This window comes from Cetorhinus maximus, chromosome 12 (assembly GCF_964194155.1).
Source record: "Cetorhinus maximus chromosome 12, sCetMax3.hap1.1, whole genome shotgun sequence".
Taxonomy (NCBI): Eukaryota; Metazoa; Chordata; class Chondrichthyes; order Lamniformes; family Cetorhinidae; genus Cetorhinus; species Cetorhinus maximus.
The window spans coordinates 48,089,442-48,114,791 of record NC_135890.1 but is presented as its reverse complement, the minus strand read 5'-3'; the positions used below and the strand labels follow the sequence as shown (position 1 = coordinate 48,114,791).

The 25,350-nt window shown below is 41.3% G+C and overlaps 1 protein-coding gene across 7 annotated transcripts in view; it reads right to left on the bottom strand.

The window, feature by feature from the left end:
* Positions 1-25,350, bottom strand: part of LOC144687418 (non-muscle caldesmon-like) — a 202,571-nt gene that overhangs the window by 101,808 nt on the left and 75,413 nt on the right. For 6 of the 7 annotated variants that reach the window (XM_078553545.1, XM_078553551.1, XM_078553552.1 and 3 more), the window contains one exon: positions 22,300-22,415. In XM_078553545.1, the coding sequence (XP_078409671.1) occupies positions 22,300-22,376 (77 nt within the window). In that variant the 5' untranslated portion in view covers positions 22,377-22,415. Of the gene's footprint in view, positions 1-22,299; positions 22,416-22,891; positions 23,218-25,350 lie in introns of those variants that run through there. The other variant, XM_078553550.1, reaches the window with a different exon arrangement.

Sequence of the window (25,350 nt, the reverse complement as noted above, 5' to 3'; positions counted from 1 at the left end):
GAATAACAGATAAAAGCTAGAACTCAGGAATGCTGTCATGGAGAAGCAGTTAATGAGCTGACTGCTTGGATATATTTTTCAAAAGCTAGAACTGGATTATGACATAGAGACAATCTCAGGGAGGCAATGAAGAAATATCAAAAGAACAAAAGGACATGGGATTTGCTAAATGAAGACAGTGACAAAGCTATACAACAAAATTCAAAAATGGTGAAAAATGAAGCATACTTTTCACACTGTACTTAATTCCTTTTTATGCCCTTCTTGTTTTATGCCTTTTCCTGACCATTATTGAGATGTCAGCTTTTACCTGTTTCCAACTTTTCAGCAAACCAATCTGCTGCAAGATAGGATTCAGCATTCCTGACTCATAACTCACGTTCTCCAACCCCAGACACTGTCTCCTTGATTTATTTACTCCTACACAGAGACTCACTTGAGCCTCTAATTTCGAGTTCTGATAAAGACTGTAAACCTGAATCAGCTGCACTATTCTGATGGGCCTGTTGTATATTTCAAACATTTCCTAGTTTTATTGCAGATATCCAGCTGCTGCAAATTTTTAAAGCATAATTTCAAACTCATGACTGCTTTAACCTCACACTGCAATGTTGTAAACAGAATTAATGAATTCCGTATTCACACGATGCTGAGTTGCATCTTTTCTACGCGTAACCCCTTCATTTATGTTTATAGACCACAGAACCTAGATACTGATTCCCTAGTGGTGTGTTTTACTAATTATGGACAAGGATTTCCTCCCGTTACTATGCATTAGTAACATCCTAAACACAGCAGGAAGATTCCCTTTGGTTGCTGTTTGCTGCTAAATTGATCATTTGATGTTTTCCAATGCATGAAGCCAAGAATGCTAACAATAAAAATTTCTCCCCATGTTTTTGTGAACTCACTCGTTGGTTCAATATTTACAGAATTTAAACCATTAAATCTCCAGCTTCTCAAGTAAGAGATTAAAAGAGAATTTTTGAATGTTATTTTAATTGCTGATGTTGAGGGAAGATGCAGAACTCCTGAGAATCCAGGTTCATTAGTGACAGTGCAAAACTATCCTAATTTGTGATTGACTAGTAATTAATTTTAGTGTTTAGCAGGTCGCAAGTATAAATATACAAATGGCTGCTAACGCAGTTGAAGAATAGGCAATTTTTTTCATAAAAAAAAGTCCAGTGACCAGGTCTTACAAATGCTTGTGAATTGTGTAATGGAGATCATTATTTCAATGTGGAGGACAGGCTTCAAATTTGACACTCAGGCAGGAAGCAAGGCAAAATATAATTACACAGAATTACAGAGTGTGCAGAACTGGTCTATGCCAGCATTTATATTCTCCACATAAGCCTCTTCCCACCTGTCCTCATCTCACCCTATCAGTATAACCTATTCACTTCTACCCCATGTGGCTTCCCCTTAAATACGCCTATGCTTATTACTACAACTACTCTTTGTAGTAGTGAGTTCCACATTTCAACAGCACTCTGGGTTCAAAAAATAAGTTTCTCTTGAATTCCCTATTTTTTTGTTAGGTGCCATTCCTATATTTGTGGCCCCTAGTTCTGGTCCTGCTCGCAAGTGGAAACACCTTCTCTATATCTCCCCTTCTTCAGTTCTGAGCCCAACAGCAGGTTCCACGCACAGCTTCACAACCTCCACCACAGTAGAGGTCCTGAATCTACCCCAGCTGGAATGGGGATCGAACCCCTTGCTGTTGGCACCAAATCTGATCCACACTATCCGTCTAGCCAACTGATCCTCTAAGGAGTCCGAGTTGCTGTGGCAACATACACTTTTACATGCATGTTGTATCTTGGAGCTATGAATAGTAATGGTAGAGGTTCCAATTTTATTTCCATTACATGGGTGAACAGGACTCTCTCCTCTTACCGTCTGTCATTGGTGTATATTGGAAGGATTTACAAGTTGATACTCAACCTGTTTGGCTACAATATGAAGGTACCTTCCATGTCCATTAAGTCCTGGAGTGGGACTTGAACCCAGAACTTCTGACTCAGAGACTACCCACTGCACCACAAGACCTCCTATACTTACCCTATCAAACCATTCTTAAAAGACCTCTATCAGGTCACCCCTCATTCTTCTCTTTTCTAGAGAAAAGAGCCTCAATTTGTTCAACCTTGTCCATAAAAAATTGCCTAACTCAAAGAGCATGAAGGTAAGACAAGTATATTTATAAATTGTAGCAGTAGAAGGCATGTAGGGATGTATGGGACAATTGTAGTTGTTAAAGACATAGGTAAAAATTATGCTGTACTGGCACACAGAATGTCAGTGAAGCCAAAACTAGTGAGGATGTAAAGTGAAATACTGTAGCAGGATAATGCAAATTGCATTACACATGCCTTGATGGCAGAAAGAATTTGCTGCAGGAAGGAATTTCCATGGGTCAAGTCATTCTGTCTCAATACACACTGCTCTTTTGTTTAAAAACAAAATTGGCACACGACTACAGGGCACGGTAAAAAAGTATGCAGTGGAAAGAAATTCAAGGCATATGAGGACATATTCAAGCAAAATACACTGTAAGACACAGTGATTGTGGAGATTTGAGTGATGCACAGATTAACTGCTGTGTGCTATATCAATCACATATTTCACATATATTCTATAATTTGCACAATGTTAAAATACCATGTTCAGACAAACATAATAGTGCATGTAAGAACAAGACTGCACTCATTGAATAAGTATGTTTATGTACTCTTAGGGACAGATTTTATGATGTGGTACTTCCAATACAAAACTTTGTGCACCACGCATGTTAATCAGAATATCACATAAGACAGTATCCTGCTTCTACCTGCCTGATTTTAAAAAGTGGGAAATCAGGTAGGCTTGCAAAGCAGGTGCTTTAACCTCTTCATGCAATAGTTGGGATTAGCCTCTGAGCATACAGTGCACCACACTGTAAAACACAGCCCCAGAATGTCCCATCCGATGTTTTCTCTAAGCTGCATGGACGTGCAGCAATCAGGAATGTGCTATGGAAGGGACAAATAAGCAGTGGTCCCTTTAAGATGCAAGGAATCTTGGATTGTTGCTGTGCAGCAATCTTAAAGGGACCACGCAATACAATAAATTAGCTGCAAACACTGAGGGGGGATTAGAGGGAATGTTAGCTCCATTTTCTCTTTTGAAAGATGCCCTAAAGAGCACCTCTCACATGAGCAGAAATGGAAGGCTCCAGGGCAGATACATACAAACTCTGGCTTACCACAATGATTTAGAGTAGGAAGCACAGGTGATGATTAAGTAATAATAAGGATTGAGAGAACAAAACAGTTTAATTGCAGAAATCCAGATTTTGAGTGCCCTTTGAGTCGAATAGTGATACAGACCTTAATCGAACTACTCTCCAAAGGCAGATGTTAGAACATATGGTCTATACTTCCAAATGTACAGTAGTAGAAGCTGGCATGGTTAAACTGGAACAACAGTTGCTTGCCATTGAGCATGAAGCAAATCAGTGCATCATTAATAAGGCTGGACTTGTGCACTCTTTTATAAATCCACACATTTCTGTGATAAGGGTTTCGGTGAACAAAGTCCAAGAGGCTATCATGACTACAACCAATTTGATTGGAAAAGAGTAGCAGGAAAGCATGAGGGAGGGATTCTAAAACCTAATAAAGGTACCCAGTGTTTTAAGTACACCTAGATGAGTAAGCACCATGAGGAGATGCCCTGTAGCAGTGATATGAATGAAGTAGATCAAGAACAGCCAGTTCATACTTGTGTTAATGAGAGTTATGTGTCATCACACACCCTTGCGTGATAACAGTAGATTCTGGCTCTGAAAGCAATGAGGCCTTGAATATAGCAGAAGATCCCTGGTTTTGACACAAGCTCATCTGGGTTAGGCACAGACACAGACAAGCAGTCTTCTGCATTGCTTACAGCTTTTCAACTAGCTATGTAGGCATCCAATGGTGCTATTCTCTTAGCAAATAGTGAAGTACCCTGAGTTAGAAGGGCGCATTAACCAACAAACCAAATTAAAAGATAGACTGCAAGCACTAAAATAGTATCAAGATAAATTCTCTATTAATGTATCTTGCATCCTGCCATTCCTTCATTGTGCAGAGAATAAAGTGTTCAGCTGATTTAAAAAAAAATAAACCCAACAAAGAAATTCGGTGACCTGTCAAAATAAATGGCTCCATGATTGTAAATATGATGAATCAAAAGTAATAGTTCCCAAATCCAAAGCTCAACAGAAAAATGGAAATGAAACACTGTAGTGGCCAGCCTGCTGTACTTAACATTTTTGGGCTGGTTTTCCATGTACATGCTCATCGTTCAAGGCCATAGGAACATCTATGTTCATGCACTGTTGTACAGCACCTAACCTACTATATGTAATTTTACAGGCCTTTTCGAAGGCATATTGTTAGGTCTACACCCCTACCCAAAACAATATAAGCATCTAAATCACTGCTTCAAATGCCTGTTCAGTGAGGATCCTGGTTTGCCCATGTCTTTCACTAAATTTGTTCTCTGGTGGGGCATGGAGATCGCAGGCCTGTCATCAGCCATGGTTACACGGCTTTTCTGAGAAGTCAGGAATCAATTTTTCCTTCTCCTTCAAAGAGCTGAAACATTTCATTGCCTTATAATGAAAGTGCCTTATTAAGCACCTCATAAACCTTGCTTTACGAGAATTCTTTTCCCCCAGGTGTTGGTGGAAAATAGTCTGTCCATTCATAGTTGTTAGTAGGCACACAAATGGCTGCACACATACAGTAACTGATTCTCTTTCACCTTGGGAAAGCCCCCAATTGAAATCTGCCACTCCTGCTTCTGCTACTGGTCACTGGTGCAATCAGAATGTGTGATGATACAGTCAAACCTTCAGCTAAGAAAATAGGAGACTTACAGGTGATCTTTTAAACGTCTTTCAAATTATGAAGCGGTTTGATAGGGTAGACATAGAAATGATGTTTCCACTTATGGAGGACACCAAAACTAGGGTTCATAAATATAAGATAATCACTAACAAATAGTTTTTAAAAATATATTCATTCATGGGATGTGGGCGTCGCTGGCTAGGCCAGCATTTATTGCCCATCCTTAATTGCCCTTGTTCAGAGGGCATTTAAGAGTCCAGGGTCTGGAGTCACATATAGGCTGCAGATTTCCTTCCCCAAAGGACATCAGTGAATGAGGTGTGTTTTTACGACAATCGGCAATGGTTTTGTGGTCATCAGACTTTTGATTTGTGACTTTTTCATTGAATTCAAATTTCACCATCTGCCATGGTGGATTTGAACCTGAGTCCCTAGAGTATTACCCTGGATCTCTGGAATACTAGTCCAATGACAATATCACTATGCCGCTGCCTCCCTCAATAATCGGTAATAACTTGTCTTTTGTTACAAGGGAAATGGAATGTAAAAGTAGGGAAGTTTTGCTACAGTTGTACAGGGCATTGGTGAGGTCACATCTGGAGTACTGTGCATAGTTTTGATCTCCTTACTTGAGAAAGGGTATAATTGCATTAGAAGCAGTTCACAGAAGGTTCACTCGACTGATTCCTGGGATAAAGGGATTATTTTATGAGGAAAGGTTGGACAATTAGGGCCTGTATCCATTAGAGTTTAGAAGAATGAGAGGTGATGTTATTGAAACATTTAAGATCCTGAGGGGACTTGATAGGGTAGATACTGAGAGGATGTTTCCCTTTGTGGGACAGGCTAGAACTAGGAAACACAGTTCAGAAATAAAAGAGCTCCTATTGAAGATGGAGATGAGAGTTTTTTTCTCTCAGGAGAGTCATTGGTCAGGGTAATTAAATATTTTTAAGGCTAGGGTAGATAAGATTCTTGATTAGCAAGGGAGTCAATGGGTGTAGGGGGTAGACAGGAAAGTGGAGTTGAGGCCGCAATCAGTTCAGCCATGATCTTATCAAATGGTGGAGCAGGCTTGAGGTACCACATGGCCTACTCCTGCTCCTAATTCGTATGTTCGTGTGTGCTTGTAAATCCATGAGTTCACTACCACATGAAGTAGTTGAGGCAAACAGAGTTGATGCATTTAAGGGGGGCCTTGACATAGATGTGAGAAATAAATAGAAAGTCATACTGATAGGGCTAGATAAAGAGGAATGGGAGAAGGCTCATGTAGAGTATAACTATTGGCATGGACCAGATGGGCCAAATGTCATGGGTTTCTGTGCTATAGATACTATGTAATTGAATGTATTATATTACAGCATGCTAAAACATGGATGCCTGAGATGTTCCCTCAGTGTGCTTGGAAGGATGCTTTGGAAACAAAATTAGAAGGTCGTTGTGATCTTCACTGCTACTGGTAAGGCAGCACCAAAAAACGATGGTCATCTGCTTACAGATGACCTGCAGGGACAAACTACCAGTTATGATTACCAGCTGAGTCTGAGCATACTCCTAACATTAGCAGGGCAGCCCTAGAGTACTTCAGCGTTTGTAAATACCATGACACTTCTTTCTCTCTTCTTAAATCCATTTTGTCACAAACGTTATTGAAAAGGCAACAACATGGCTCACAGAAATTAAGGGCTAATTATTTAGTGTTCTATCATAGAATTTCAGGCACCAACAGAGTATATTTGGAATTTAGGCTTGGGGTCCCACATGTTGTGTGTTTCTAAGTTGCTGATTATCTGTCCATTAAAATTAATAACTGTAAGTTTGTATGGGCCGTGTATTGAGTGTGCTGACCTCTGAACTGAAATTCCTGATTCGTGCTCCTGTCACCTGAAGCTTGGTGCTGAGAGCACTAAAGCATAAAATTTAGAAAGTCGTCAGAAGAAAATGGTCAGTCATGCAACCCCAAATCAGGAGGAGGTGAAGAATTACATATGTTGTGCCGTTACACAATAAACTGGCTTTTTAGAGAAGGCTTTATGGAAAGTTTTTTTTGCCATGTAAAAAGTGGGTGAAAAAAATAGAAACTTGAATTTAATCCCACGAGCCTACAACTAAAAGATTTTATTTGCAAATGTAGAATAGGTTGTGGAACCTCCAAATATTCCACAGATGTGCAAAAATGGCAATGTGCCAACAAGGATTATGAGTATCACATGAAGAAAATAAATCTTGATATGGTTTTCATAAAAAATTAATACGGTACATTTTCCGGTACGAGAGCCAGAGCAGTGGGACCTTGGAGCACTGAGCGTGGTTCTTAGTGACATCGTACAGGATTTCCTGATTTTAGCTACATTAACCATTCACAACGAATTTCCAGAGCCGGTTGGGCCTGCTTGAGGGGTGTGTGCTACCAGTGGGGGTGAGGAGTAATACATAGCTGGAATTCTTAAAGGCTGGAGTGCTATTTAAAGGGGCTACATCTATTGCTGTGCATTTAAACAAAAATTGTTGGCCCTTCTCCAACCTTCTCAGGCACGTTTGGAGGTTCTTGCAGACAAAGCGCTTGCAAAGGTTATTTCTGTTTGTCATCCAAAGAAAAAACAAAGAAATATCCAGAGTGGTTGGTGAAGGGTTGATATCAGAGACAACAAAGTCTGAAACATCCATATATGAGGGAAAAAAGACTATCAGCCTCAGGCAGGGCTAGGTTGTAAGATGCCACTGATCCGTCCATGTATTTGAAGTGCTGTTCAAGATGCTATAGAATGTTCCTTGATGTTCTTGGTGGCTACTTGGGCTTCATTCTATCAGTGCCCTGCAGCTGTTCATAGTTACATCAGAGCCTTGAAAATAAGGATGAGGGTTTTAAAATCGAGGTGCTGCTTGATGGGGAGCAACAGGGGTGAATGGGACTTGGTGCAAGCTAAGACATGGGCACAGAGTTTTGGGTGACCTCACATCGACAGAGGAGAGGATGGGGGAGACCAACCAGGAGACCATTGGAATAGCCAAGTCGAGAGGTATTTAGGAGATGAGGATTTCAGCAGCAGATGAACGGAGGCCGAGGTGGAGGTGGGAGATGCTATAGAAGTGGAAATAGGTGGTCTTGGTGATGACATGGATATGTGGTTGGAAGCTCATCTCGTGACCAAATATTATACCTAGGTTGCAACAGTCTGGTTCAACCTCAGAGGGTTAGCAGGGAGAGGGATGGAGCTGGTAGATAGGAAATGGAGTTTGGAGTGGGGATTGAAGACAATGGCTTCGATCTGCCCAATGGTTAACTGGAAAAAGTTTCCGCTCACCCAGTACTGGATGTTGAACGCGCAGTTTGAGAATTTGGAAACAGTGGAGGAGTTGAGAGAGGTGGTGGTGAGGTAGACCTGGGTATCATCAGCTACAGGTTGTTACACATGTGTAATTTCATGATTCTTATGTTCTAGGAATATAATTTTGAGTTTGGTGATTGAAATTATTAAATGCAAGATATATTAGAACGGTGAGAAGGTGGGAAACTAACCTACAGTGATTGCAATTTAAAGGGTTGCCTATGTTCATTTAATAAGTTCAGAATTGGAAGTGGGAAAACACTAAACAAAGGACGGCCCCTAAACAAAGGACAACCCTCTCTGGACTTCGTGATGGATACAGAGAGTCTACAGCTGTCTCAATAAGGGGTTTAAATTATTATACAGGTTTCCCAGGTTTGGGAGTTGGATATAATTAGTGTAAATCTCTAACTGGAGCATCCCTGGTTTGCCACGTTGCTACAGAAATAGGTTATGCATGGAGGCACCTTTTTGTTTTGAATTTATATGTGATTGCTAACTGAAGGGTTCAGTTGGTGCTTGGAAGCTACTGGAGCGAGTCACAAGAGGCTGTCAGGAGTCAAGAGTATATTCTGATTTGGAGTCACTAAGCAAGGATGCAGCGCAACCCGTACTTGAGATGGGGAGTCCACAATCGTGAGGTTTTGAAGGAGAGTAGGAGGATCATCTAGCTGTAAGCTAGTGAAAGGACCCCAGGAAATCTCATATCTTGGAGGATAATGGGAATACCAAGGAGAATCAAACTGAATTCCTGAAACACCTTAGTTTTGTCCCAGAAGTAGTTAAGGAACCCATAAGATGCTGTACAGCATAGGAAAACACTTGGGTGGTTAAAAAAAATTGAACAAAGAGGGTGCTGTTGAGATTTTGAGCTTAAGGAATATGTGTTTACAAAATATAATGTTAAGTTAGTAATATTTGCTTTGTTTAACCCTTGCGCAGTAAAAGTTTTGTTTAAAGCATGAAATCTCGTGGTGTGATTCTTTCAGTTAATAACTAGGAGTTCAAATTTCTATTTGAGATTTACTCGTTTCCACCGAGATCATAATAATGTGAAAACTAATGCTGTGTTTTTGGATGGTGTCGCTAATGCTATAGTATGTAGATGAGAAATAGGAGTGAGACAATGATAGATACTTGGGGGAAACTAGAGATAATGGAGCAAAGCCGGTGATACTATAGCTATGAGTGGATAGGTAAGAATGGAATAGGTGAGTGTAGTCCCACCCAGCTGAATGATAGTAGAGAGGCATTGGTGGAGGATGATGTGGCCAGCCATATCAAAGGCTGCAGACAGGCTGAAAGAGATGAGGAAGGATTGTTTACCTATGTCACAATCACACAGGAGGCCATTTGTAATTTAATAAGACTTGTTTCAGTTCTGTGGTGCCACGCATAAGTTGGAGGGTTTCAAACATGGAGTTGAAGAAAACATGGAAATGGATTTGGGAGGTGACTTTGGAGAGGAAAGGGAATTTGGAAGTGAGGCAGTAGTTTGCAAGGAGAGGGGCGTCAAGTGTATGCTTGTAGAAGGGGAGGGTGATGTTTGTGAATTTGAAGGGATGGTAGGAAGTATCTGCATCTAGGGAACCCATGATTGTAAGTTGGGTGGTCAGCAGTTTGGTGGGAACAGGATCGAGGGAGCAGGAGGTGGATCTCATGGGCAAGATAAGCTTGGACAGGGGATATGGGGAGATGGAATAGAAATGAGAGAAAGGCCCAGAATTCAGGCAGGAGGGGCTTTAGGGAAGTTTGGCTTGGTGAACTGGGGACAGGGAGGGAAGTATCCGAGGCGGTTGAACGGGTGGTCTCAATTTTAGTGACAAAGTCCATGAGATCCACACATTTGTTTCAATAACTGATATTGTTAGGACCTCCTATGGCAATTTGGGATAAGCTAGAGCCAAGTAAGTGCTGCCTCAATGGCAAAGGTTGACTGGAGTTCAGATTCTAGGAGCAAACAATATTGGTGCCATATAGCGAACAGAAACCTGCAAAAAGTAGTTTTCCTTATATATTCCAAAGTAGGTGTAGCTCAGCTTGTAGAGATCACTCCTTAGGAAAAGGTGGGCAAGGACAATCCACCTCCGATGGAATCTGATCTGCCAGGCATGCCTCCTTTCACCCACTTCTTCATTCTCCAAAAAACAGGAAAAAGGGGAATGCTGACTGGAATTCGGGTTTTCGGAGAAAATCTCAAAAGAAAAAATAACCAGGCAAAAACATGCACCAACACATCTAATTATTCTTTAGCTTATGTGTGTTTGAATATTCACAAAGCATGGTGTGTCCTCTTTGAAATGCTGACTTCCTGTCAGTGCCTGCTTCCCATTACTCATTTCCTGGGGATGAGCTCAGTGCACAACAAAATCCTGGTTAAAATCTCAGGAAATTGAGTGTGTGCCAATATACATTTACAGAGATATATTTATATATTAACATTAGAACTTCACCTCTTTTGCTCAGGATCTACCTTGGCCTGAAATTAAGATCACAGGCCACACAGAACACTTTAATCATTGCAATTACATTTCTTAATGGAAATTTAAAATGATTCAATTGTATATTTTGTTTGGATGTGTTTTCCTGGTTACTGTTACTGGTGGTATCAAAGCACAACAGGTGCTCAGGAGTTGGAAAACTCTGTGTGGCAGGGTGTGATTTTGGATAAATGTAGGTAGTTCAGATGTATTTTGTGCTCATCAATATAAAGAATGTTATTGTGAAAGAACTTGCATTTATATAGTTTTATTCATTACATCTGGAAATCTCGAAGTGCCTCAGGACTGCTGAAGTGAAGACATTGTTGTAATGTAGGGAAACACTGCAGCCAAATTACGCAAAACAAGGTCCTACAAATAGCGCTGATTTGAAAGGCAACAGGATTGCTGGTGTGGATAATGAGACCAAGTGTCACTCCTGTGAAGTAAATACTGCTTTTCTGAGGTTAGAGTTGGGATAGAGTAGGGGCACTTTTCACTCTGCATCTGGTTGTGTTTACAGAGTGGAATACAAACAATGGGGGCTGAATTTTCAATCTGGGGTCCCAAACCCGACACCCGATCAGTGACACAACATGACTTTATGACTTTTAACTGTGAAGGTGCCAAATGGGCCGGAAGCGTGTTCAGCATCCGGTTAATGGCGGCACATATTGCTGGGAAGCAAGAATTAGTTCTGGAGGGGTTTGTCAAAGACAGATGACAGCCATGACTGAGATTGCCATGGCCTTGCAGGTTGGAGCAGGCAGGAGAGCAAATGGCCAGCAGCCTCACGATGAAGTGCCCAAATGCTCACTCATCAGGTACTTAATCCGCTCTACTCAAACGAGAGCAACTATGTGCCACTGCATGAGGCCTCAGTTTGACTTTCCTTTTTATTTAAAGATTTTTCATCAGCAGCCACAATCAATATTGGCTCCCCATTGTGTTCCCGATAGCTGTGCACTAATGTGTCCCAGACAGCCCACTCTTTTCCTTCTTACCATTGAAAGTTGATTCTGCCCACCTCCAGCCCATTAACAAGCTCTTCAATGAGCTTAACGGCAAGTTAATTGAAGCTATGCGGGTTAGAGGCTCCCCCCACTGCCCTCCATTTAAAAAAAATTCCAGCGTGTCATGGAGTCTTCAGAAGACTGACACACCGTCTGAGACAGCTATTTCCAAAGCGCACCCCCACCCAGCCTCGCCCACATGGGCGACTGAAAATCCAGCCCTGGATGTCTGAAATGGGAAGAGTTCAATTCTGTCATTTTAACATTCCTCACCTTAAGAGGTCACAAAAACACAAGAAATAGGAACAGGAGTAGACTACAAGGCCCGCTGAGGCTACTCCACCATTCAATTTGATTATGGCTGATATTAGGTTTCAGCTGCCCTTTCTTGCCCGTTCCCCATATCCCATGATTCCCTGAGAGACCAAAAGTCTGTCTATCCCAGACTTAAATGTATTCAAAGGAGCATGCACAACCCTATGGGGTAGAGAATTCCAAAGATTCACAACCCTTCGAGTGAAGTGGTCTCTCCTCATCTCAGTCTTAAATAATTGGCCCCTTATCCTGAGACTGTGCCCTCATGTTTTAGACACCCCAACCAACAGAAACAATCACTCAGCATTTACCCTACTAAGCCCCTTCAGAATTTTGTATGCTTCAATGAGATTGTCTTTCATTCTTCTAAACTCCAAAGAGTATAGACTCAATTTATTCAGCCTCTCATCAGAGGGCAACCCCCTCATCCCTGGGGCCAATTTAATGAAATAAAAAGCAGAAAATGCTGTAAAAACTCAGCGGGTCTGACAGCATCTGTGGAGAGAGAAACAGAGTTAACATTTTGATCCATATGGCTCTTAACCCTTTGTTGGTACCGCCTCCAATGCAAATATCTCCTTTCCTAAATGTGGAGACCAAAACTGCACACAGTACTCCAGATGTGGTCTCACGAGAACCCTGTACAATTGTAGCAAGATTTCTTTATTCCTGTACTCCAATCCCCTTGCAATGAAGGCAAACATGCCATTTTCCTTCCTAATTGCTTGCTGTAGTTGCATGCTAACTTTGTGTTCCTTGTACAAGCACACTCTAGTCACTATGAACATCAACACTTACAAGTTTCACACATTTTAATAAAAAATTCTGCTTTTCTATTCTTAGACAAAAGTGAATAACTTCATACTTCCCTACATTACATTCCATCTGCCTACTTGTTGCTCATCACTTACCTGTCTATATCTCTTTGTAGCCTGTGTCTTCCCCCGCCCCCCAACTTACCTTTTCACACAGCTTCGTATCATCAGCAAATGTAAATAGATTACTCTCTGTCTCTTCATCTAAGTCATTAACATATATTGCAAATAGCTGATGCCCCAGCACTGATCCTTGCAGCACTCCACTATTCATTGCCTGCCAACTTGAAAATGCCGCGTTTATGCCTATTCTCTGCTTCCTGTCCATTGACCAATCCTCTATCCATGTTAGTGTATTACCCCAACTCCCTGAGCCCTTATCTTGCCTATTAATCTTTTATATGGCACCTTATCAAATGCCTTTTGGAAGTCCAGGTATACAACATCTACTGGTTCCCCTTTAGCTACCCTACTAGCTACATCCTCAAAAAACTCTAATAAATTTGTCAAACAGGGTTTCCCTTTAGTAAAGCCGTGTTGACTTGTTCTAATCGTACAATGCTTTTCTAAGTGCATTGTTAAGACTTCCTTAATAATAGATTCCAGCATTTTCCCAATGACTGATGTTAGGCTAACTCCCTGTAGTTCACTGTTTTAACTCTCCCAGCTTTCTTGAAAAGCAGTGCACATTTGCCAACTTCCAATCTGATGGGACGGTTCCCGAATCGAAAGAATTTTGGAAAATCATAGCTAGCGCATCCGATATCTCTGCAGCTTTCTCTTTTAGAACCCGAGGGTGTAGGCCATCTGGTCCCAGGGATTTGTTGGGTTTTAGTCCGTTAAGTTTCTCCAATACTTTTTATCTGCATATATTAGTTTCATTAATTTTCTCACTCCATTCAGACCCTGGATTACTGTCAATTTCTTGTATGAAACTGGTGTCTTCTACTGCTAAAAAAGACACAAAGAATCTGTTCAATGCCTCTGACATTTCTTCATTCCTCAAGATAATTTCTCCTGCCTCTGCTTCTAAGGAACCAATGTTTACTTTAGCTACTCTCTTCCTTTTCATATACTTATAAAAGCTCTTACAATCTGTTTTTATATTTCTGGCTAGTTTACTCTCAATCTATTTTTTCCATTTTTAATCAATTTTTGGTGGCCCTTTGCTGGTTTCTAAAACATTCCCAATCTTCAGACTTGCTACTATTTTTTGCAAGATTGTAAGCCTTTTCTTTTGATCTAATACGATCCTTAACTTCCTGAGTAGGTGAAAATTAAAAAGAGAATTGACATAGGCAGCTTGGGCAAGGATGTCTAACTGCAGGCAAACGGGAGGTTGCAGATCCACTGTGCCCTAATGGAAGAAAATGCACTTACTTTCCCTATCAGTGGAAGGGCACTTTCTCGGACAGTGTTGGCAGGTTAATGGTTCTAAGGATTGTCTGGATTTGACTGCTGTCAGTGCGTTCCAATAATAATGATGATAGGGAATGCGAAAATTTTGCTTTAGAATAAGCCCTTGAATTTTCAAACATCCAAAACTACAGATCCAAAATACATGCCAATTCCTAGTCACTTATGGTTACATGGGTTGTAAAGATAAGCCTTTCATAAGATACTCTATACGGTTACCATCTAGCTGTTTTGTCATTGTACAGCCGTGTTTTTGAAATCACCATCAGTTGCCAGTCTTTATTAAAACATATTGTGCTATTGTTTATTATTAAAGAGATAGATAAGGTATTGCTGGTTGAAATCTCAACTGGCAGTAATTTCAAAAACACCGGTTCAGTGACAAGCTGGCCAGATGGCAACTACTCCTTCACTCAATGGGGAATTTCCCACCTTTATCTCAAGGAGTAACCTCTCATACTCACCCAATGGGGACTGTCCTACCCCAATCTCCAGTGGTAACTTTTTACCCTCACCCAGAGTAATCTGCTAGCCGCATGTCAAGAGGCAACTTCCTACTTTCACCCCAATGGATAACCTCCTACTGCATAAGGTGTAACATGTTTTTAAAAGGATTTATTATAGGAATTAAAGTAGCCTAAATGAAAAAAAGCAAAAAAGCCATGTAACAATTGCGTGTAGACAAACTCAGAAATGCGAAATACGATTCATAGTCATTCAGTTCAGCATGGGCTAAATGAATCTTTGTTCCACTCTTCTGTTGCTTGCAACTTTACATGACCATTGAATACCACTTTGCTCTTAAAACAGTCAATTTGAGCCAATTGAAGGTCCTGGCGATGCTGTAATGGGCTAGTGCAGAGAGGGGGCATTTCCTTGGGAGTATAAAATTTGCTGGCTTACTGTTGCTGTTCCGCAAGCATTAGTTCCATGTGTTGCAGAAATAAAGCATTCATTCAATACAAAAATTTGTGCTGACAGCTTAGTAGGATATCTAGTTTACAGTCCGATATCCCCAAGAAACCTGTAGGATTCCCAATAGATTGTAAAGTGCCAAGGTTAGCATTTTCTAACCAGGCAGTGCATTCAAACAGACTCACTATAACCTTGAACATTGCAAGACTTGAAAAAAAGCAATGCTAGGAGTGGGAGAATTAGTATCTAAAGAATTTCCTATCATAAACATTATGTGCAGTTAAAAATACTCTCTCTAGAGATTATGACAAACACAAATACTAACTTACTATTTATATCAAGCTTTGCAGACCCCAACGAATTTTCTAACAAAGGACCTGTGTGAATCAGAGTTTTTTAAAAAAAGATTCCAGAACAAAAACGGAAAACGAGATTGGATCGTATTACTGACTACTAGACGTTACTTATATAATGAGGCAGCTACCATTGAGAAATCAAAATTTCAGATTAAGAAATGCAGCTGTTAACATCTTCGCCGCTGGTTCCACTGGAGGCTTCATTGTTATTTTAAAAGCTAGTCTTCATATTAATACCCATTACTCACGGAAGATCCTGCAAGGATCAGCAGGCAATGGGGGGGAGAGGGGTCAGTGGGGAAAGGGTGGCAGTGGGGCACTAGGAAGTGACCACAGATAAATATCAATGAGAGCCTTTTTAAGATGATTAAATTCAGGACTTCCCTTAGCAGAAGCTTAATGTCAATATCTTCTTTGGACTGAGATGCCAGACACCACTTCCTAATGTTCAGATGTACAGAGTGTTGTTTCTAAAGGACAAGCAAATTCAAAATACATATTGCACAGAAACAGGCCATTCAGCCCAACAGGTCTACAACAATGCTCATGCTCCACATAAGCCTCCTTCCATCCCTACTTTATCTAACTCTTTGCCTTCTTCCCAAATGTATTTATTTAGATTCCCCTTAATTGTATTGCTGCCATTTGCCTCAACCACTCCATGTGGCAGCAATTCCACATTCTAAACACTCTCTGGGTAAAGACGTTTCTGGTGACTGCCTTATATTTATAGCTGTGGACTTCCCCCAAATGTGGAAACAGTTTTTCTACAACTGTGGCTGATTGAAAGGCTCAAATAAGAAAATTAAGTTTGCATTTTCAATCATTTCTATAGGATTTTGACGTTTTTGTCCCTGCCAACATCATGATCCTTTGGGCCACGTGATCTACGTTGATTTGTTCTTTTGCCCCAATTTGACACTTAAGAGTTTCCCCAATGGGAATTGCCCTAGCTCAGGAGTTTGAAAGAGGAAGAGGGAATGTAGAGGGATTCCAAAGCAGTCAGGCTGCAGGAGGGATGCTCTGTGCCCACCTACAGGTAACCCCTTGTCTACATGTGCAGATAGAGGTGAACCTCCCTCAATTTTTGCAAACAATTAGTGTATGCGCATATTCTTATTCCGAAAGCAAACTGGCAAACTGATGGCGTCACAATTGCATGTGCCTTTTGATTCCTCCAAAAACCTTTCATTGTGGGCAGTTCTTTTCAGGTCAAAGAGTAAAGTGATTTGAGCTGCAACCATTTGAACAGACAGCATTAATGCTGCTCTATTGATGAAAGGCAAGCAAGGACAAGTATGTTCAGCTGCCATAAGGAATTAAACTCCACCATGAAAACACAAGAAATAAGAGGAGTGGACCATATGGCCCCTGCTCCATTCGATGTGATCATGGCTGACCTTCTGCCTCAACTCCACTTTCCCAGCCGCTCCCCATATCCCTTGATTTCCCGAGAGACCAAAAATCCGTCTATCTCAGCCTTAAATATTTACTCAATGATGGAGCATCCACAACCCGCTGAGTGAAGAAATTTCTCCTCATTTCAGTCCTAAGTGACCGGCCCCTTATCCTAAAACTGTGCCCCCTCACGTTCTAGATGTCCTACACAGGGGAAACTACCTCTTAGTGCCTAACCTGTCAATCCCTTCAGAATTTTCTATGTTTCAATGAGATCACCATGGCCAGGAGACATATTTGTCAATGTGTGTAAGAAAGCTCAAATGAACATCAGCTCTAGGACTCAGACCCCTAATTATTGAGTGAAAGACTCACTTTGGTCAGTTTTGTTCAACTGGTGGCACTGTAGCCTCTGAGTCAAAATGTAGTGAATTTAAGCCACGTAACACAGAACACGTAAGGAATGACTGACTTTTCTGCCATCCACCTCTCTCTCTGTAATTAGACTGCAGAACTGCACCTTGTGCAAGCCCGAGAGCACTGGTATTTTCTGAGTTAGCCGTTAGCATAGCCAAGACAAACTCGCCATAGGTCACTCTCTGGCTTGGTGACTTGAAACACCCTCAAACAACAGGACAACTTTCAAGCATACAAGGTGCTTCTGGCTGTTTAGATCTAAACAACAGGACAACTTTCAAGCATACAAGGTGCTTCTGGCTGTTTAGATCTGGGCCTCCTGGGCGCTGGAGAGCACTGGGCCTTGAGGTTTTCATTAATCCATGGAAGGGGGTGGGGCATGAGGAGATACTTTGCTGCCCACCTCCAAACTCTCTGGTCTACCCCCAGTACTCCTGCTGACCCTACAGTCGGTAGGATTTAGGTGGGTGGCCACAGCTTCATATTTCACTGGCAACACCAAGCACTGGAGTGCCTGTGGAATTCTTTAAGGAAAATAAGGTGGAAAGCAGGGAATGCCTTCCCCAAACTCATTAGCATCACTGTATGGATCTGTGCCTGTTATAGGGGAATGGCCAGCAACACACACCAAGAAAAGCCCCAAAAATCTTGGGTCAATGTAAAAAGGGGCAGTGACCCATGGAGATGGACCAAGGAAAGTGCTCCCTTCACTAAAGAGCATATTGTGAATACGTAGGGGTATCTTTTGGGGTGTGTGGGTGTGCTGACTGCAGAAAATGGATGGGTCCTTGTTTTGTACCAATTTATATCTCCATGTGTAAAAGTAGAATCTGATTGTACTTTTGTGATGGTGATTTTGAAACGTTTTGGAATGTTCTTCCAGATATTTTAGGAATAAAGTATATTTTTAAAAAAAAAAATCTTTATTTCTTAAACATAGTACCTTTAAGGTTCAGATAGATATCCTCCATTACAAAATCCACATAAAAAATTCCACTATGATTTCATGGATGGACACAATTGAAGGCATTGGGACTCACCATCAGCTGTGTATACTCAAATCACTGATGATTGCCCAGGAATTCTCAGCGGAAAGAGCCAATGTGTGAGGCAGTGCATACTCAAAAATCAGCCCTCCACTGCGCATGGCATCCCCTATCAAACAGTTAACTGGCAAAGTACACCGTCACTCACAATGTCTGACTGGATTAGAACTCTATACATGTAGTTTTAATGTGTGGTAAAATATTTCCTGGAGTGGGTTTCATTAGAGACATGATTACAACAGGAAAAATGACAGTGTTTAGCACTTCCAGTGATGGACGTATGTAATGTGAGTGCAGATGCATGCATGATTTGTCTGCTCAAATTTTAATAGGTGAAAAATTAGACTGGTCAAGCTTGAATTTCTGATGCACATTCTCATTAGGCAACACTCAAGTTACCTGACCAGTTACCCCAGTGCTTTTAAAATGTTCCTGCAATATACCTAAAGAAAACCAATTATTCGAAGAACAGGGAGTTCTCCTCCTTTTCCTGGCCAGCATTTATCCTTCAACTGACATCATCAAGAGGTATTATCTGGCCGTTATCTCATTGCTGTTGGTGGGACCTTGTTGTGCGCGAATTGATCATTATGTCCTCTACATGACAAAGGGACGACGCTTGAAGAAAAGTACTTCAATGTCTGAAGAGTACTTTGGAACATCCTTAGGTTGTGAAAGACTTGCATTCTTATAACACCTTTTATTTTGAAAACTTAATCAGAAGCACAGTATTTGCTTTTGGCATCAAGTAGCTTTTGAACGTACATAAAAATAAATCAAAACACTGCAACTGTCCTAGTCCTGTTTCCCCCCTCTCCCCACCCAAACAGGTAAAGCCAAGCTTGCGAGTCTAAGGCAATTTAAATTATATTGTTTTGCTAAACGTCAATATTTAGCAAAGACTCCTATTCACCATAGAGTTTCCATCAAAACAACACACGAAATGAAAAGAGTGTATTCACCACTGCAAATCCATGTCCAAGTTGTTTAATGGAAAACAGTTTAATCACTCAGTTGGCTGGTTTTAAGTTTAAGGCTTCTAAGAAATTGTGACAGTTGATTGTCCCGTGTCCCCATAGCCCAGGAGCTAGGCAGATCAGGTGCACTCAAACACATTCCCCCTGAAGTGATCTGAATCATTCATCTGGCCCAACTCTCTCCTCTGGCACAGATCCACCTCTGATAGAGCCGACTGTTTCGAGTGAAGGAAGGAAAATCAGCTGATGGCTTGAATCTGCCAGAATGGCCATCTGGACTGTGGCCTTCTAGTTGCCGTTTAGGAACAATAGCCAACAGGCCCCCAGCTCTGACCATTTTTTTCCTGGGAAAAGAAAATGGCTCCTCTTATCAAAAAGAGAATTGGCACAAGACCTCTTCCCTTCTTTCTCTGGGCACTACTCAAATTAGGTATCTGGGTGGCAATCCAAGAGGTACATGAGTTGAAAAGCAGGGCAAAGTTGCTTTGTCTCATTGACATGGTTTCCTCCATCTGGGAAAAGCTACCAGGCTAACCCTGTTAGGACCATTGAGGAGGAGGCCTGATGTATACGTGCCCATCCCTTTATCCTGTGTTTTATGCTTAGGGAATAAACATTTCCAGACACAAATTACAAGAAAATTGGTCCCATAATCCTCTCCATTTTTGCAGTACAGTATAGAATTGTGTTCATGTAATGTACACAATTTTTGGATGAGGTGTCAAATTGAGTCCCAGACTGCCTTCTCAGATCTACATAAAAGATCTCACAACACTACTCAAAGAAGGGCAGGGAGTTTTCCTCTCTCAACCTAGTTTGAGAGAGGCAAGTCAATCATCTCAGTTGTTTGTGAAATCTTCCCATGCATTAATTGGCTGCCATGTTTGCCAAAATAACTTTGTGATGTCCTGATCAGGATGTGATGAGATGTTACAAATACAGCTTTCAGCACAAGTACATTGTACACCCCTTGTAATCCTACAGTGGGGTGTTAGGACCAAAATCTTCATTAGTGAGCTGAAGGATTCCCCTCTGTAACTCTATTTGCAATTTTTTCCCCCATAATTTGAAAAAAAATGATAGAAATGCTTCTTCTGCATTAAACAAAATGTTATGTGATGGGTTTGAAATGCAGGATGCTATTTTGGGCATGTTTGTGTATCTTGTTAACGTCAAACCCAAACAAAAAGAATTGCCTTTTTAAAAAAAAAGCACTGGTGGAAAATTCTAAGGGACAATAAAGTAATAGGACAATTCTGCAATCCCAATGGGAATCAGTGGGTTGGAGGTTGGGCTGGCAATGTTGTAGTCTTATTTCCAACCCACGCTCCCAACCTTCTCCACTGGGATCTCAGAATTATCCCCCTGGTCGGTGCCAATTACAGCTAAATAAAGGCATTTGCACCAATTCGAAAATATAAATAGGGCCCAATGACTCATAGGAAACAGATGTAAGCTTTCTTCTTGAGCTTTGAAAAGAGATTCGTGCATCTCAACATATAAAAATAAATGAGAAAGGAACAATTAATCCAAGTGGAACTGAATTGCTACATCTTCTTCAGCAGTAATTCATTACATGATTATCTTCTGGCTTCTGCCCACTCAAACTGTCAGCTTCTGTTTCACCTGTTGCTTGGGGATGGTCTCTTTTTGTCCAAAACTTCTGACTGTGCATCCCCCAGCCAAGATTGCTAATCTATTCAATATCGCAATGTCAAAAATCATCATGCACTCTATTTGGCACATAGTAACTTCAAAATATCTCATCAGTCTTTTTGACTAGAACCTTCATAGTGAACATATCAAGACACCTTTTCAATTCTGTTCTTCGCTGCTTCTAAGTGGGTTTTGTACTTGTTTCGATTGCCACTCAAATAGAAATGCCCCATCCAATATAACGGTCTTTATTTCTACTACTTTCCTTTTAGCAACTCCTTGCAGATCAAGGGCTGGATTTTCAGGCCCCAGGGAGGTTGAGAGCAGAGGTGGACGAACCCTGAAAATGATGAGGCCAGCCAGGGTACCAGTTTCCCTAACCCATCCCCGATGTCAGGCATTTTGATGGATGTGGGTTCAGGGCCCAGCAAGGCTGCCCGCGCCCGTGGCAATTCAGCTCGTTAAGGAGCTCAATAGGGGATTTTCCAGTTGGATACAGAATTGAATGCAGTACTGTAGGAGTACCTCATTGCCAGGGCTGCAGAGATCTTGCCTGTTTTTCTGGTTCAAATGGACATTGAAGATTCTAGAACAATAATCAAAAAGCAGAGTGTCCAGTGTGGCAGCCAACATTCCTCTCTCAAACTCCCCAAATGAAAAAAAACCCAGGTTAACTGGTCAGTCATTTCATTTGTTGCTGGTGGGGCCCTTCTACCACATTTTCCTACTTGACAACAGATATTGCACTTAAAAAGCTCAATTTGTTGAATATTCAATGCAGCTGAGATATGATATAAAGAGTGTTATTTCCCTTTTTAATATGATGCATCGTAGCAATGTTTCAAAGTTAGAATTGGGATCTGCTCAGAATCACACAAGTTTCTCAATGTTCAACAAGCCAAATAGAAAAAACTGCAGATGAACACCTTTCTTAAACAATGATGAAAAAAATTCCCAGTATCTATAAAATATTTTTAAAATAATGTAGATTTAAAACTGCACTCTCTCAGTGGCAGATTTTACAAGTTTGTGATCGGAGGTAAATTTCACACTGAGCACAGGTCTCGCTGCAACGAGAGTGGGCACATCAGGAATTCAGAGCTGTGGCTTGCACACCTGATCCATGACTTGCACCATTTTATAGCCACTAAAATGGGCATCATACAGGTCACAAGCATCCTACCCCCATGTCCAACGTCCTAATTGAGCATCTCTGTCATGCACCATAAGTGCTGAATCATAGAATTTACTAGTCATGTGCAAAGTGCACAAATCATTACCTTTCCACCTCACGGCGCATCTCCTCACGCTTTTTCCTGCGTTCCTCCCTACGACGTTCAAACTCATCCATATCCATGGTTTACAGACAAATGTTCTCCTGTGCCTTGGTAAAAATCTGAAAATAATAAGTTGTTTGATGGTTAGGGTACTGCAACAGAATTCATGCACGTGCAAATGTGTGTGCTAATATATGTATCTATGCTCACGGAACTCTAGAACTTATACCACATCAAGTTTCCAATGAAAAAAAGTCTGCTCTTTTGATTTTGTCAAGCAATCTGGATTAATTCAACAACCAGAACCGTTCATATCTATCAGCACCATATGCAGATGTTAAACAAATGTAGGAAAGATTTTCAGAGAAAACAAGGAGCATATTTAAAATGTATAGCGCTGTAGATTGTTACCATCCAGTCAGTAGTAATGACCCTAACAGTAGGCCTTTAGTCTGTAAATACATTGCAGTCATTTTGTCACTTAAAAAGCTCACCATTCCAAATATTAACACCCTTTTGTTCAAGTTGTACTGTGTGGTGTTGCAACAAAAACTCATGTATGTTCATGTTGCAAATATTTAGAATTCTGTCTTACCAGTAACAAATGTTTCCAATTGAATAGACGAATGAGAAATAAAAGCGAGCGTGTGTTGCATCCCTGGGACCACCCAGAAGTCTCTGTGCTTAATTCCTTTCTGCGGATCAGACTCTCTCACACAGCCCAATCCCTGAGGTTTAATCAAACCATATCTTATCCTGATATCTATTCGTCCACCAAATGGTAATGCCTGCTGATAATCACTACAGAAAGTTCTCCAGCACTGTAAGACAGCCCATTATTTTACAGTGAATACAGCCCACGTCTAGAAATGGCTACTAGGAAAGGGAAAGCTGCCTTCGCTTTCTTTGTTTACAGAGCTGTCAGTGGTTAGCAAAACTCTGAAGGGAATCTGGCGTTTAAGGCCAACTCTTAGATTGTTTCCTGTACAGTGCTGGAGGCCTCCACTTCCTTTGGAATCCAAGCCTAGACTGTCAGTGAGCGCTGAAAACATTTTGCAAGTTGTGTGCAGACAGGGGCATCCTGGATACTGCAGTGTATGCTTCCTGAGGGTGAGCTGACCTTGGCTTCAAATACATTTGGTTGATTTCACTCTTGTCAGGAGATTGAGAATAATAGCAGTAAACATGGAAATATGACTGACTATTATTTAGATCTTTACAAAAATGTCTATTAAAATATGAAAGTGTCCTTCTGTCCGAGGTTTAGGCTTTGATTCTTCACAGATATAGTACACTCGAGTTTAGTCGTCTCCCCTCAGGTGAACATTGTACTTGAGTATGTAGATAGTACATTGTATGACCTAGGGTGGGGTATATAACATGACATCTTAGGTGCCAAATATAAAGTTTAAATCCTGTTCTCATTAATTTCCATATGTCTCACATTGACAATGCTAACTGGTTTTGATTCAGGGTTTATCCAACTACATGGCAACATGCCTAAAATGTCATTTCAAAACTTCCAAGCCCACAAATACAAACAGAGCAAATGAGAAAATAGGACTCAGTTCCCAACGTGTGGGGCCAGAGGTTGATATCCCTTCACTAAGTCATTTTATCCCACTGGGGCTACAGCAGGAGTGCCCAACCATGACCCAAGCAAACAGAGTTCCACTGTAGGACAATCTCCCTCCCCAGATAGGGAGCAGCTGTTCCGGTTCATAAAAGGATCAAGAACAAGAGGGCACAGATTTAAAGTGATTTGCAAAAACAGCATACGTGACGTGAGAAAAATCTTTTTCGCACAATGAGTGGTTTGGGTCTGGAATGCACTGCCTGGAAGTGTGGCGGAGGCAGGTTCAATCGGGGCCTTGAAGAGGGCATTAGATGACTATTTGAACAGAAACAATGTGCGGGGGTATGGGGGAAAGGCAGGAGAATGGCACAAGGTAAGATGCTCATTTGGAGAGCTGGTGCAGCCAAGATGGGTAGAATGGCTTCATTCTGTGCCATTAAAATTCTGTGCTTCATAGTCATGCATCATCCTGACTTTGATGTACTTCATTGTTCTTTTCTCATCGGTGAGTCAATATATTTTTATATACAAAATATATAGCTATATATGGCACAGATATAGACATAGGAGAAGGGTGAGCAGTCAAATATGGCAAACACAATGGAGAAAAACAAACAGGATGAGGAAAAGAGATGAACTACAATTGCAGTCACAAAAGTTGTTACCTCAAACAGTGCAGTCTCAGTGCTGTGGAAAGGATGAAAACTGAAATGGAAGGCTTTAAGCAGTGGTGGAAGATTGCAAGTCACTGATATATTCCAGAACTTTGGAGAAAATGTAAGGTTGGAACAGAGAAGTCAATGTAATGGAAGAATTTTGGCTGGTTAAGAATGGGGTTGATGACAGTGCTGTTAAAGAATGCAGGGATAATGCCACAGGCTAGGGTGAGATCTGCAAGCAGAAGACTCAGGAGAAGGAATAGAGTATTTAGGAGCTGGAACAAGAGGTGAGGAGAGCAGATGAAAAGCTTCAATAAGCTTAATGGGGATACGATGGGGAGGTTTTTTTTTATTCGTTCATGGGATGTGAACATCGCTGGTTAGGCCAGCATTTATTGCCCATCGCTAATTACCCTTGAGAAGGTGGTACTGGTGAGCCGCCCTCTTGAACTGCTACAGTCCATATGTTGTAGGAACACCCACAGTGCTGTTAGGAAGTTCCACGATTTTGACCCAGCAACAGTGAAGGAGCAGCAATATAGCTCTAAGCCAGGAAGGTGTGTGGCTTGGAAGGGAATTTGCGGGTGGTGGTGTTTCCATGCATCTGCTGCCCTTGTCCTTCTAGGTGGTAGAGGTCGTGGGTTTGAAAGATGCTGTTGAAGGAATCTTGGTGAGATGCTGCAGTGTGTCTTGTAGATGGTACATACTGCTGCCGCTGTGTGTCGGTGGTTGAGGGAGTGAATATTTGCGGATGGCGTGCCAAGCCAGCGGGCTGCTGTGTCCTGGATGGTATCAAGCTTCTGTTGTTGGAGTTTCACT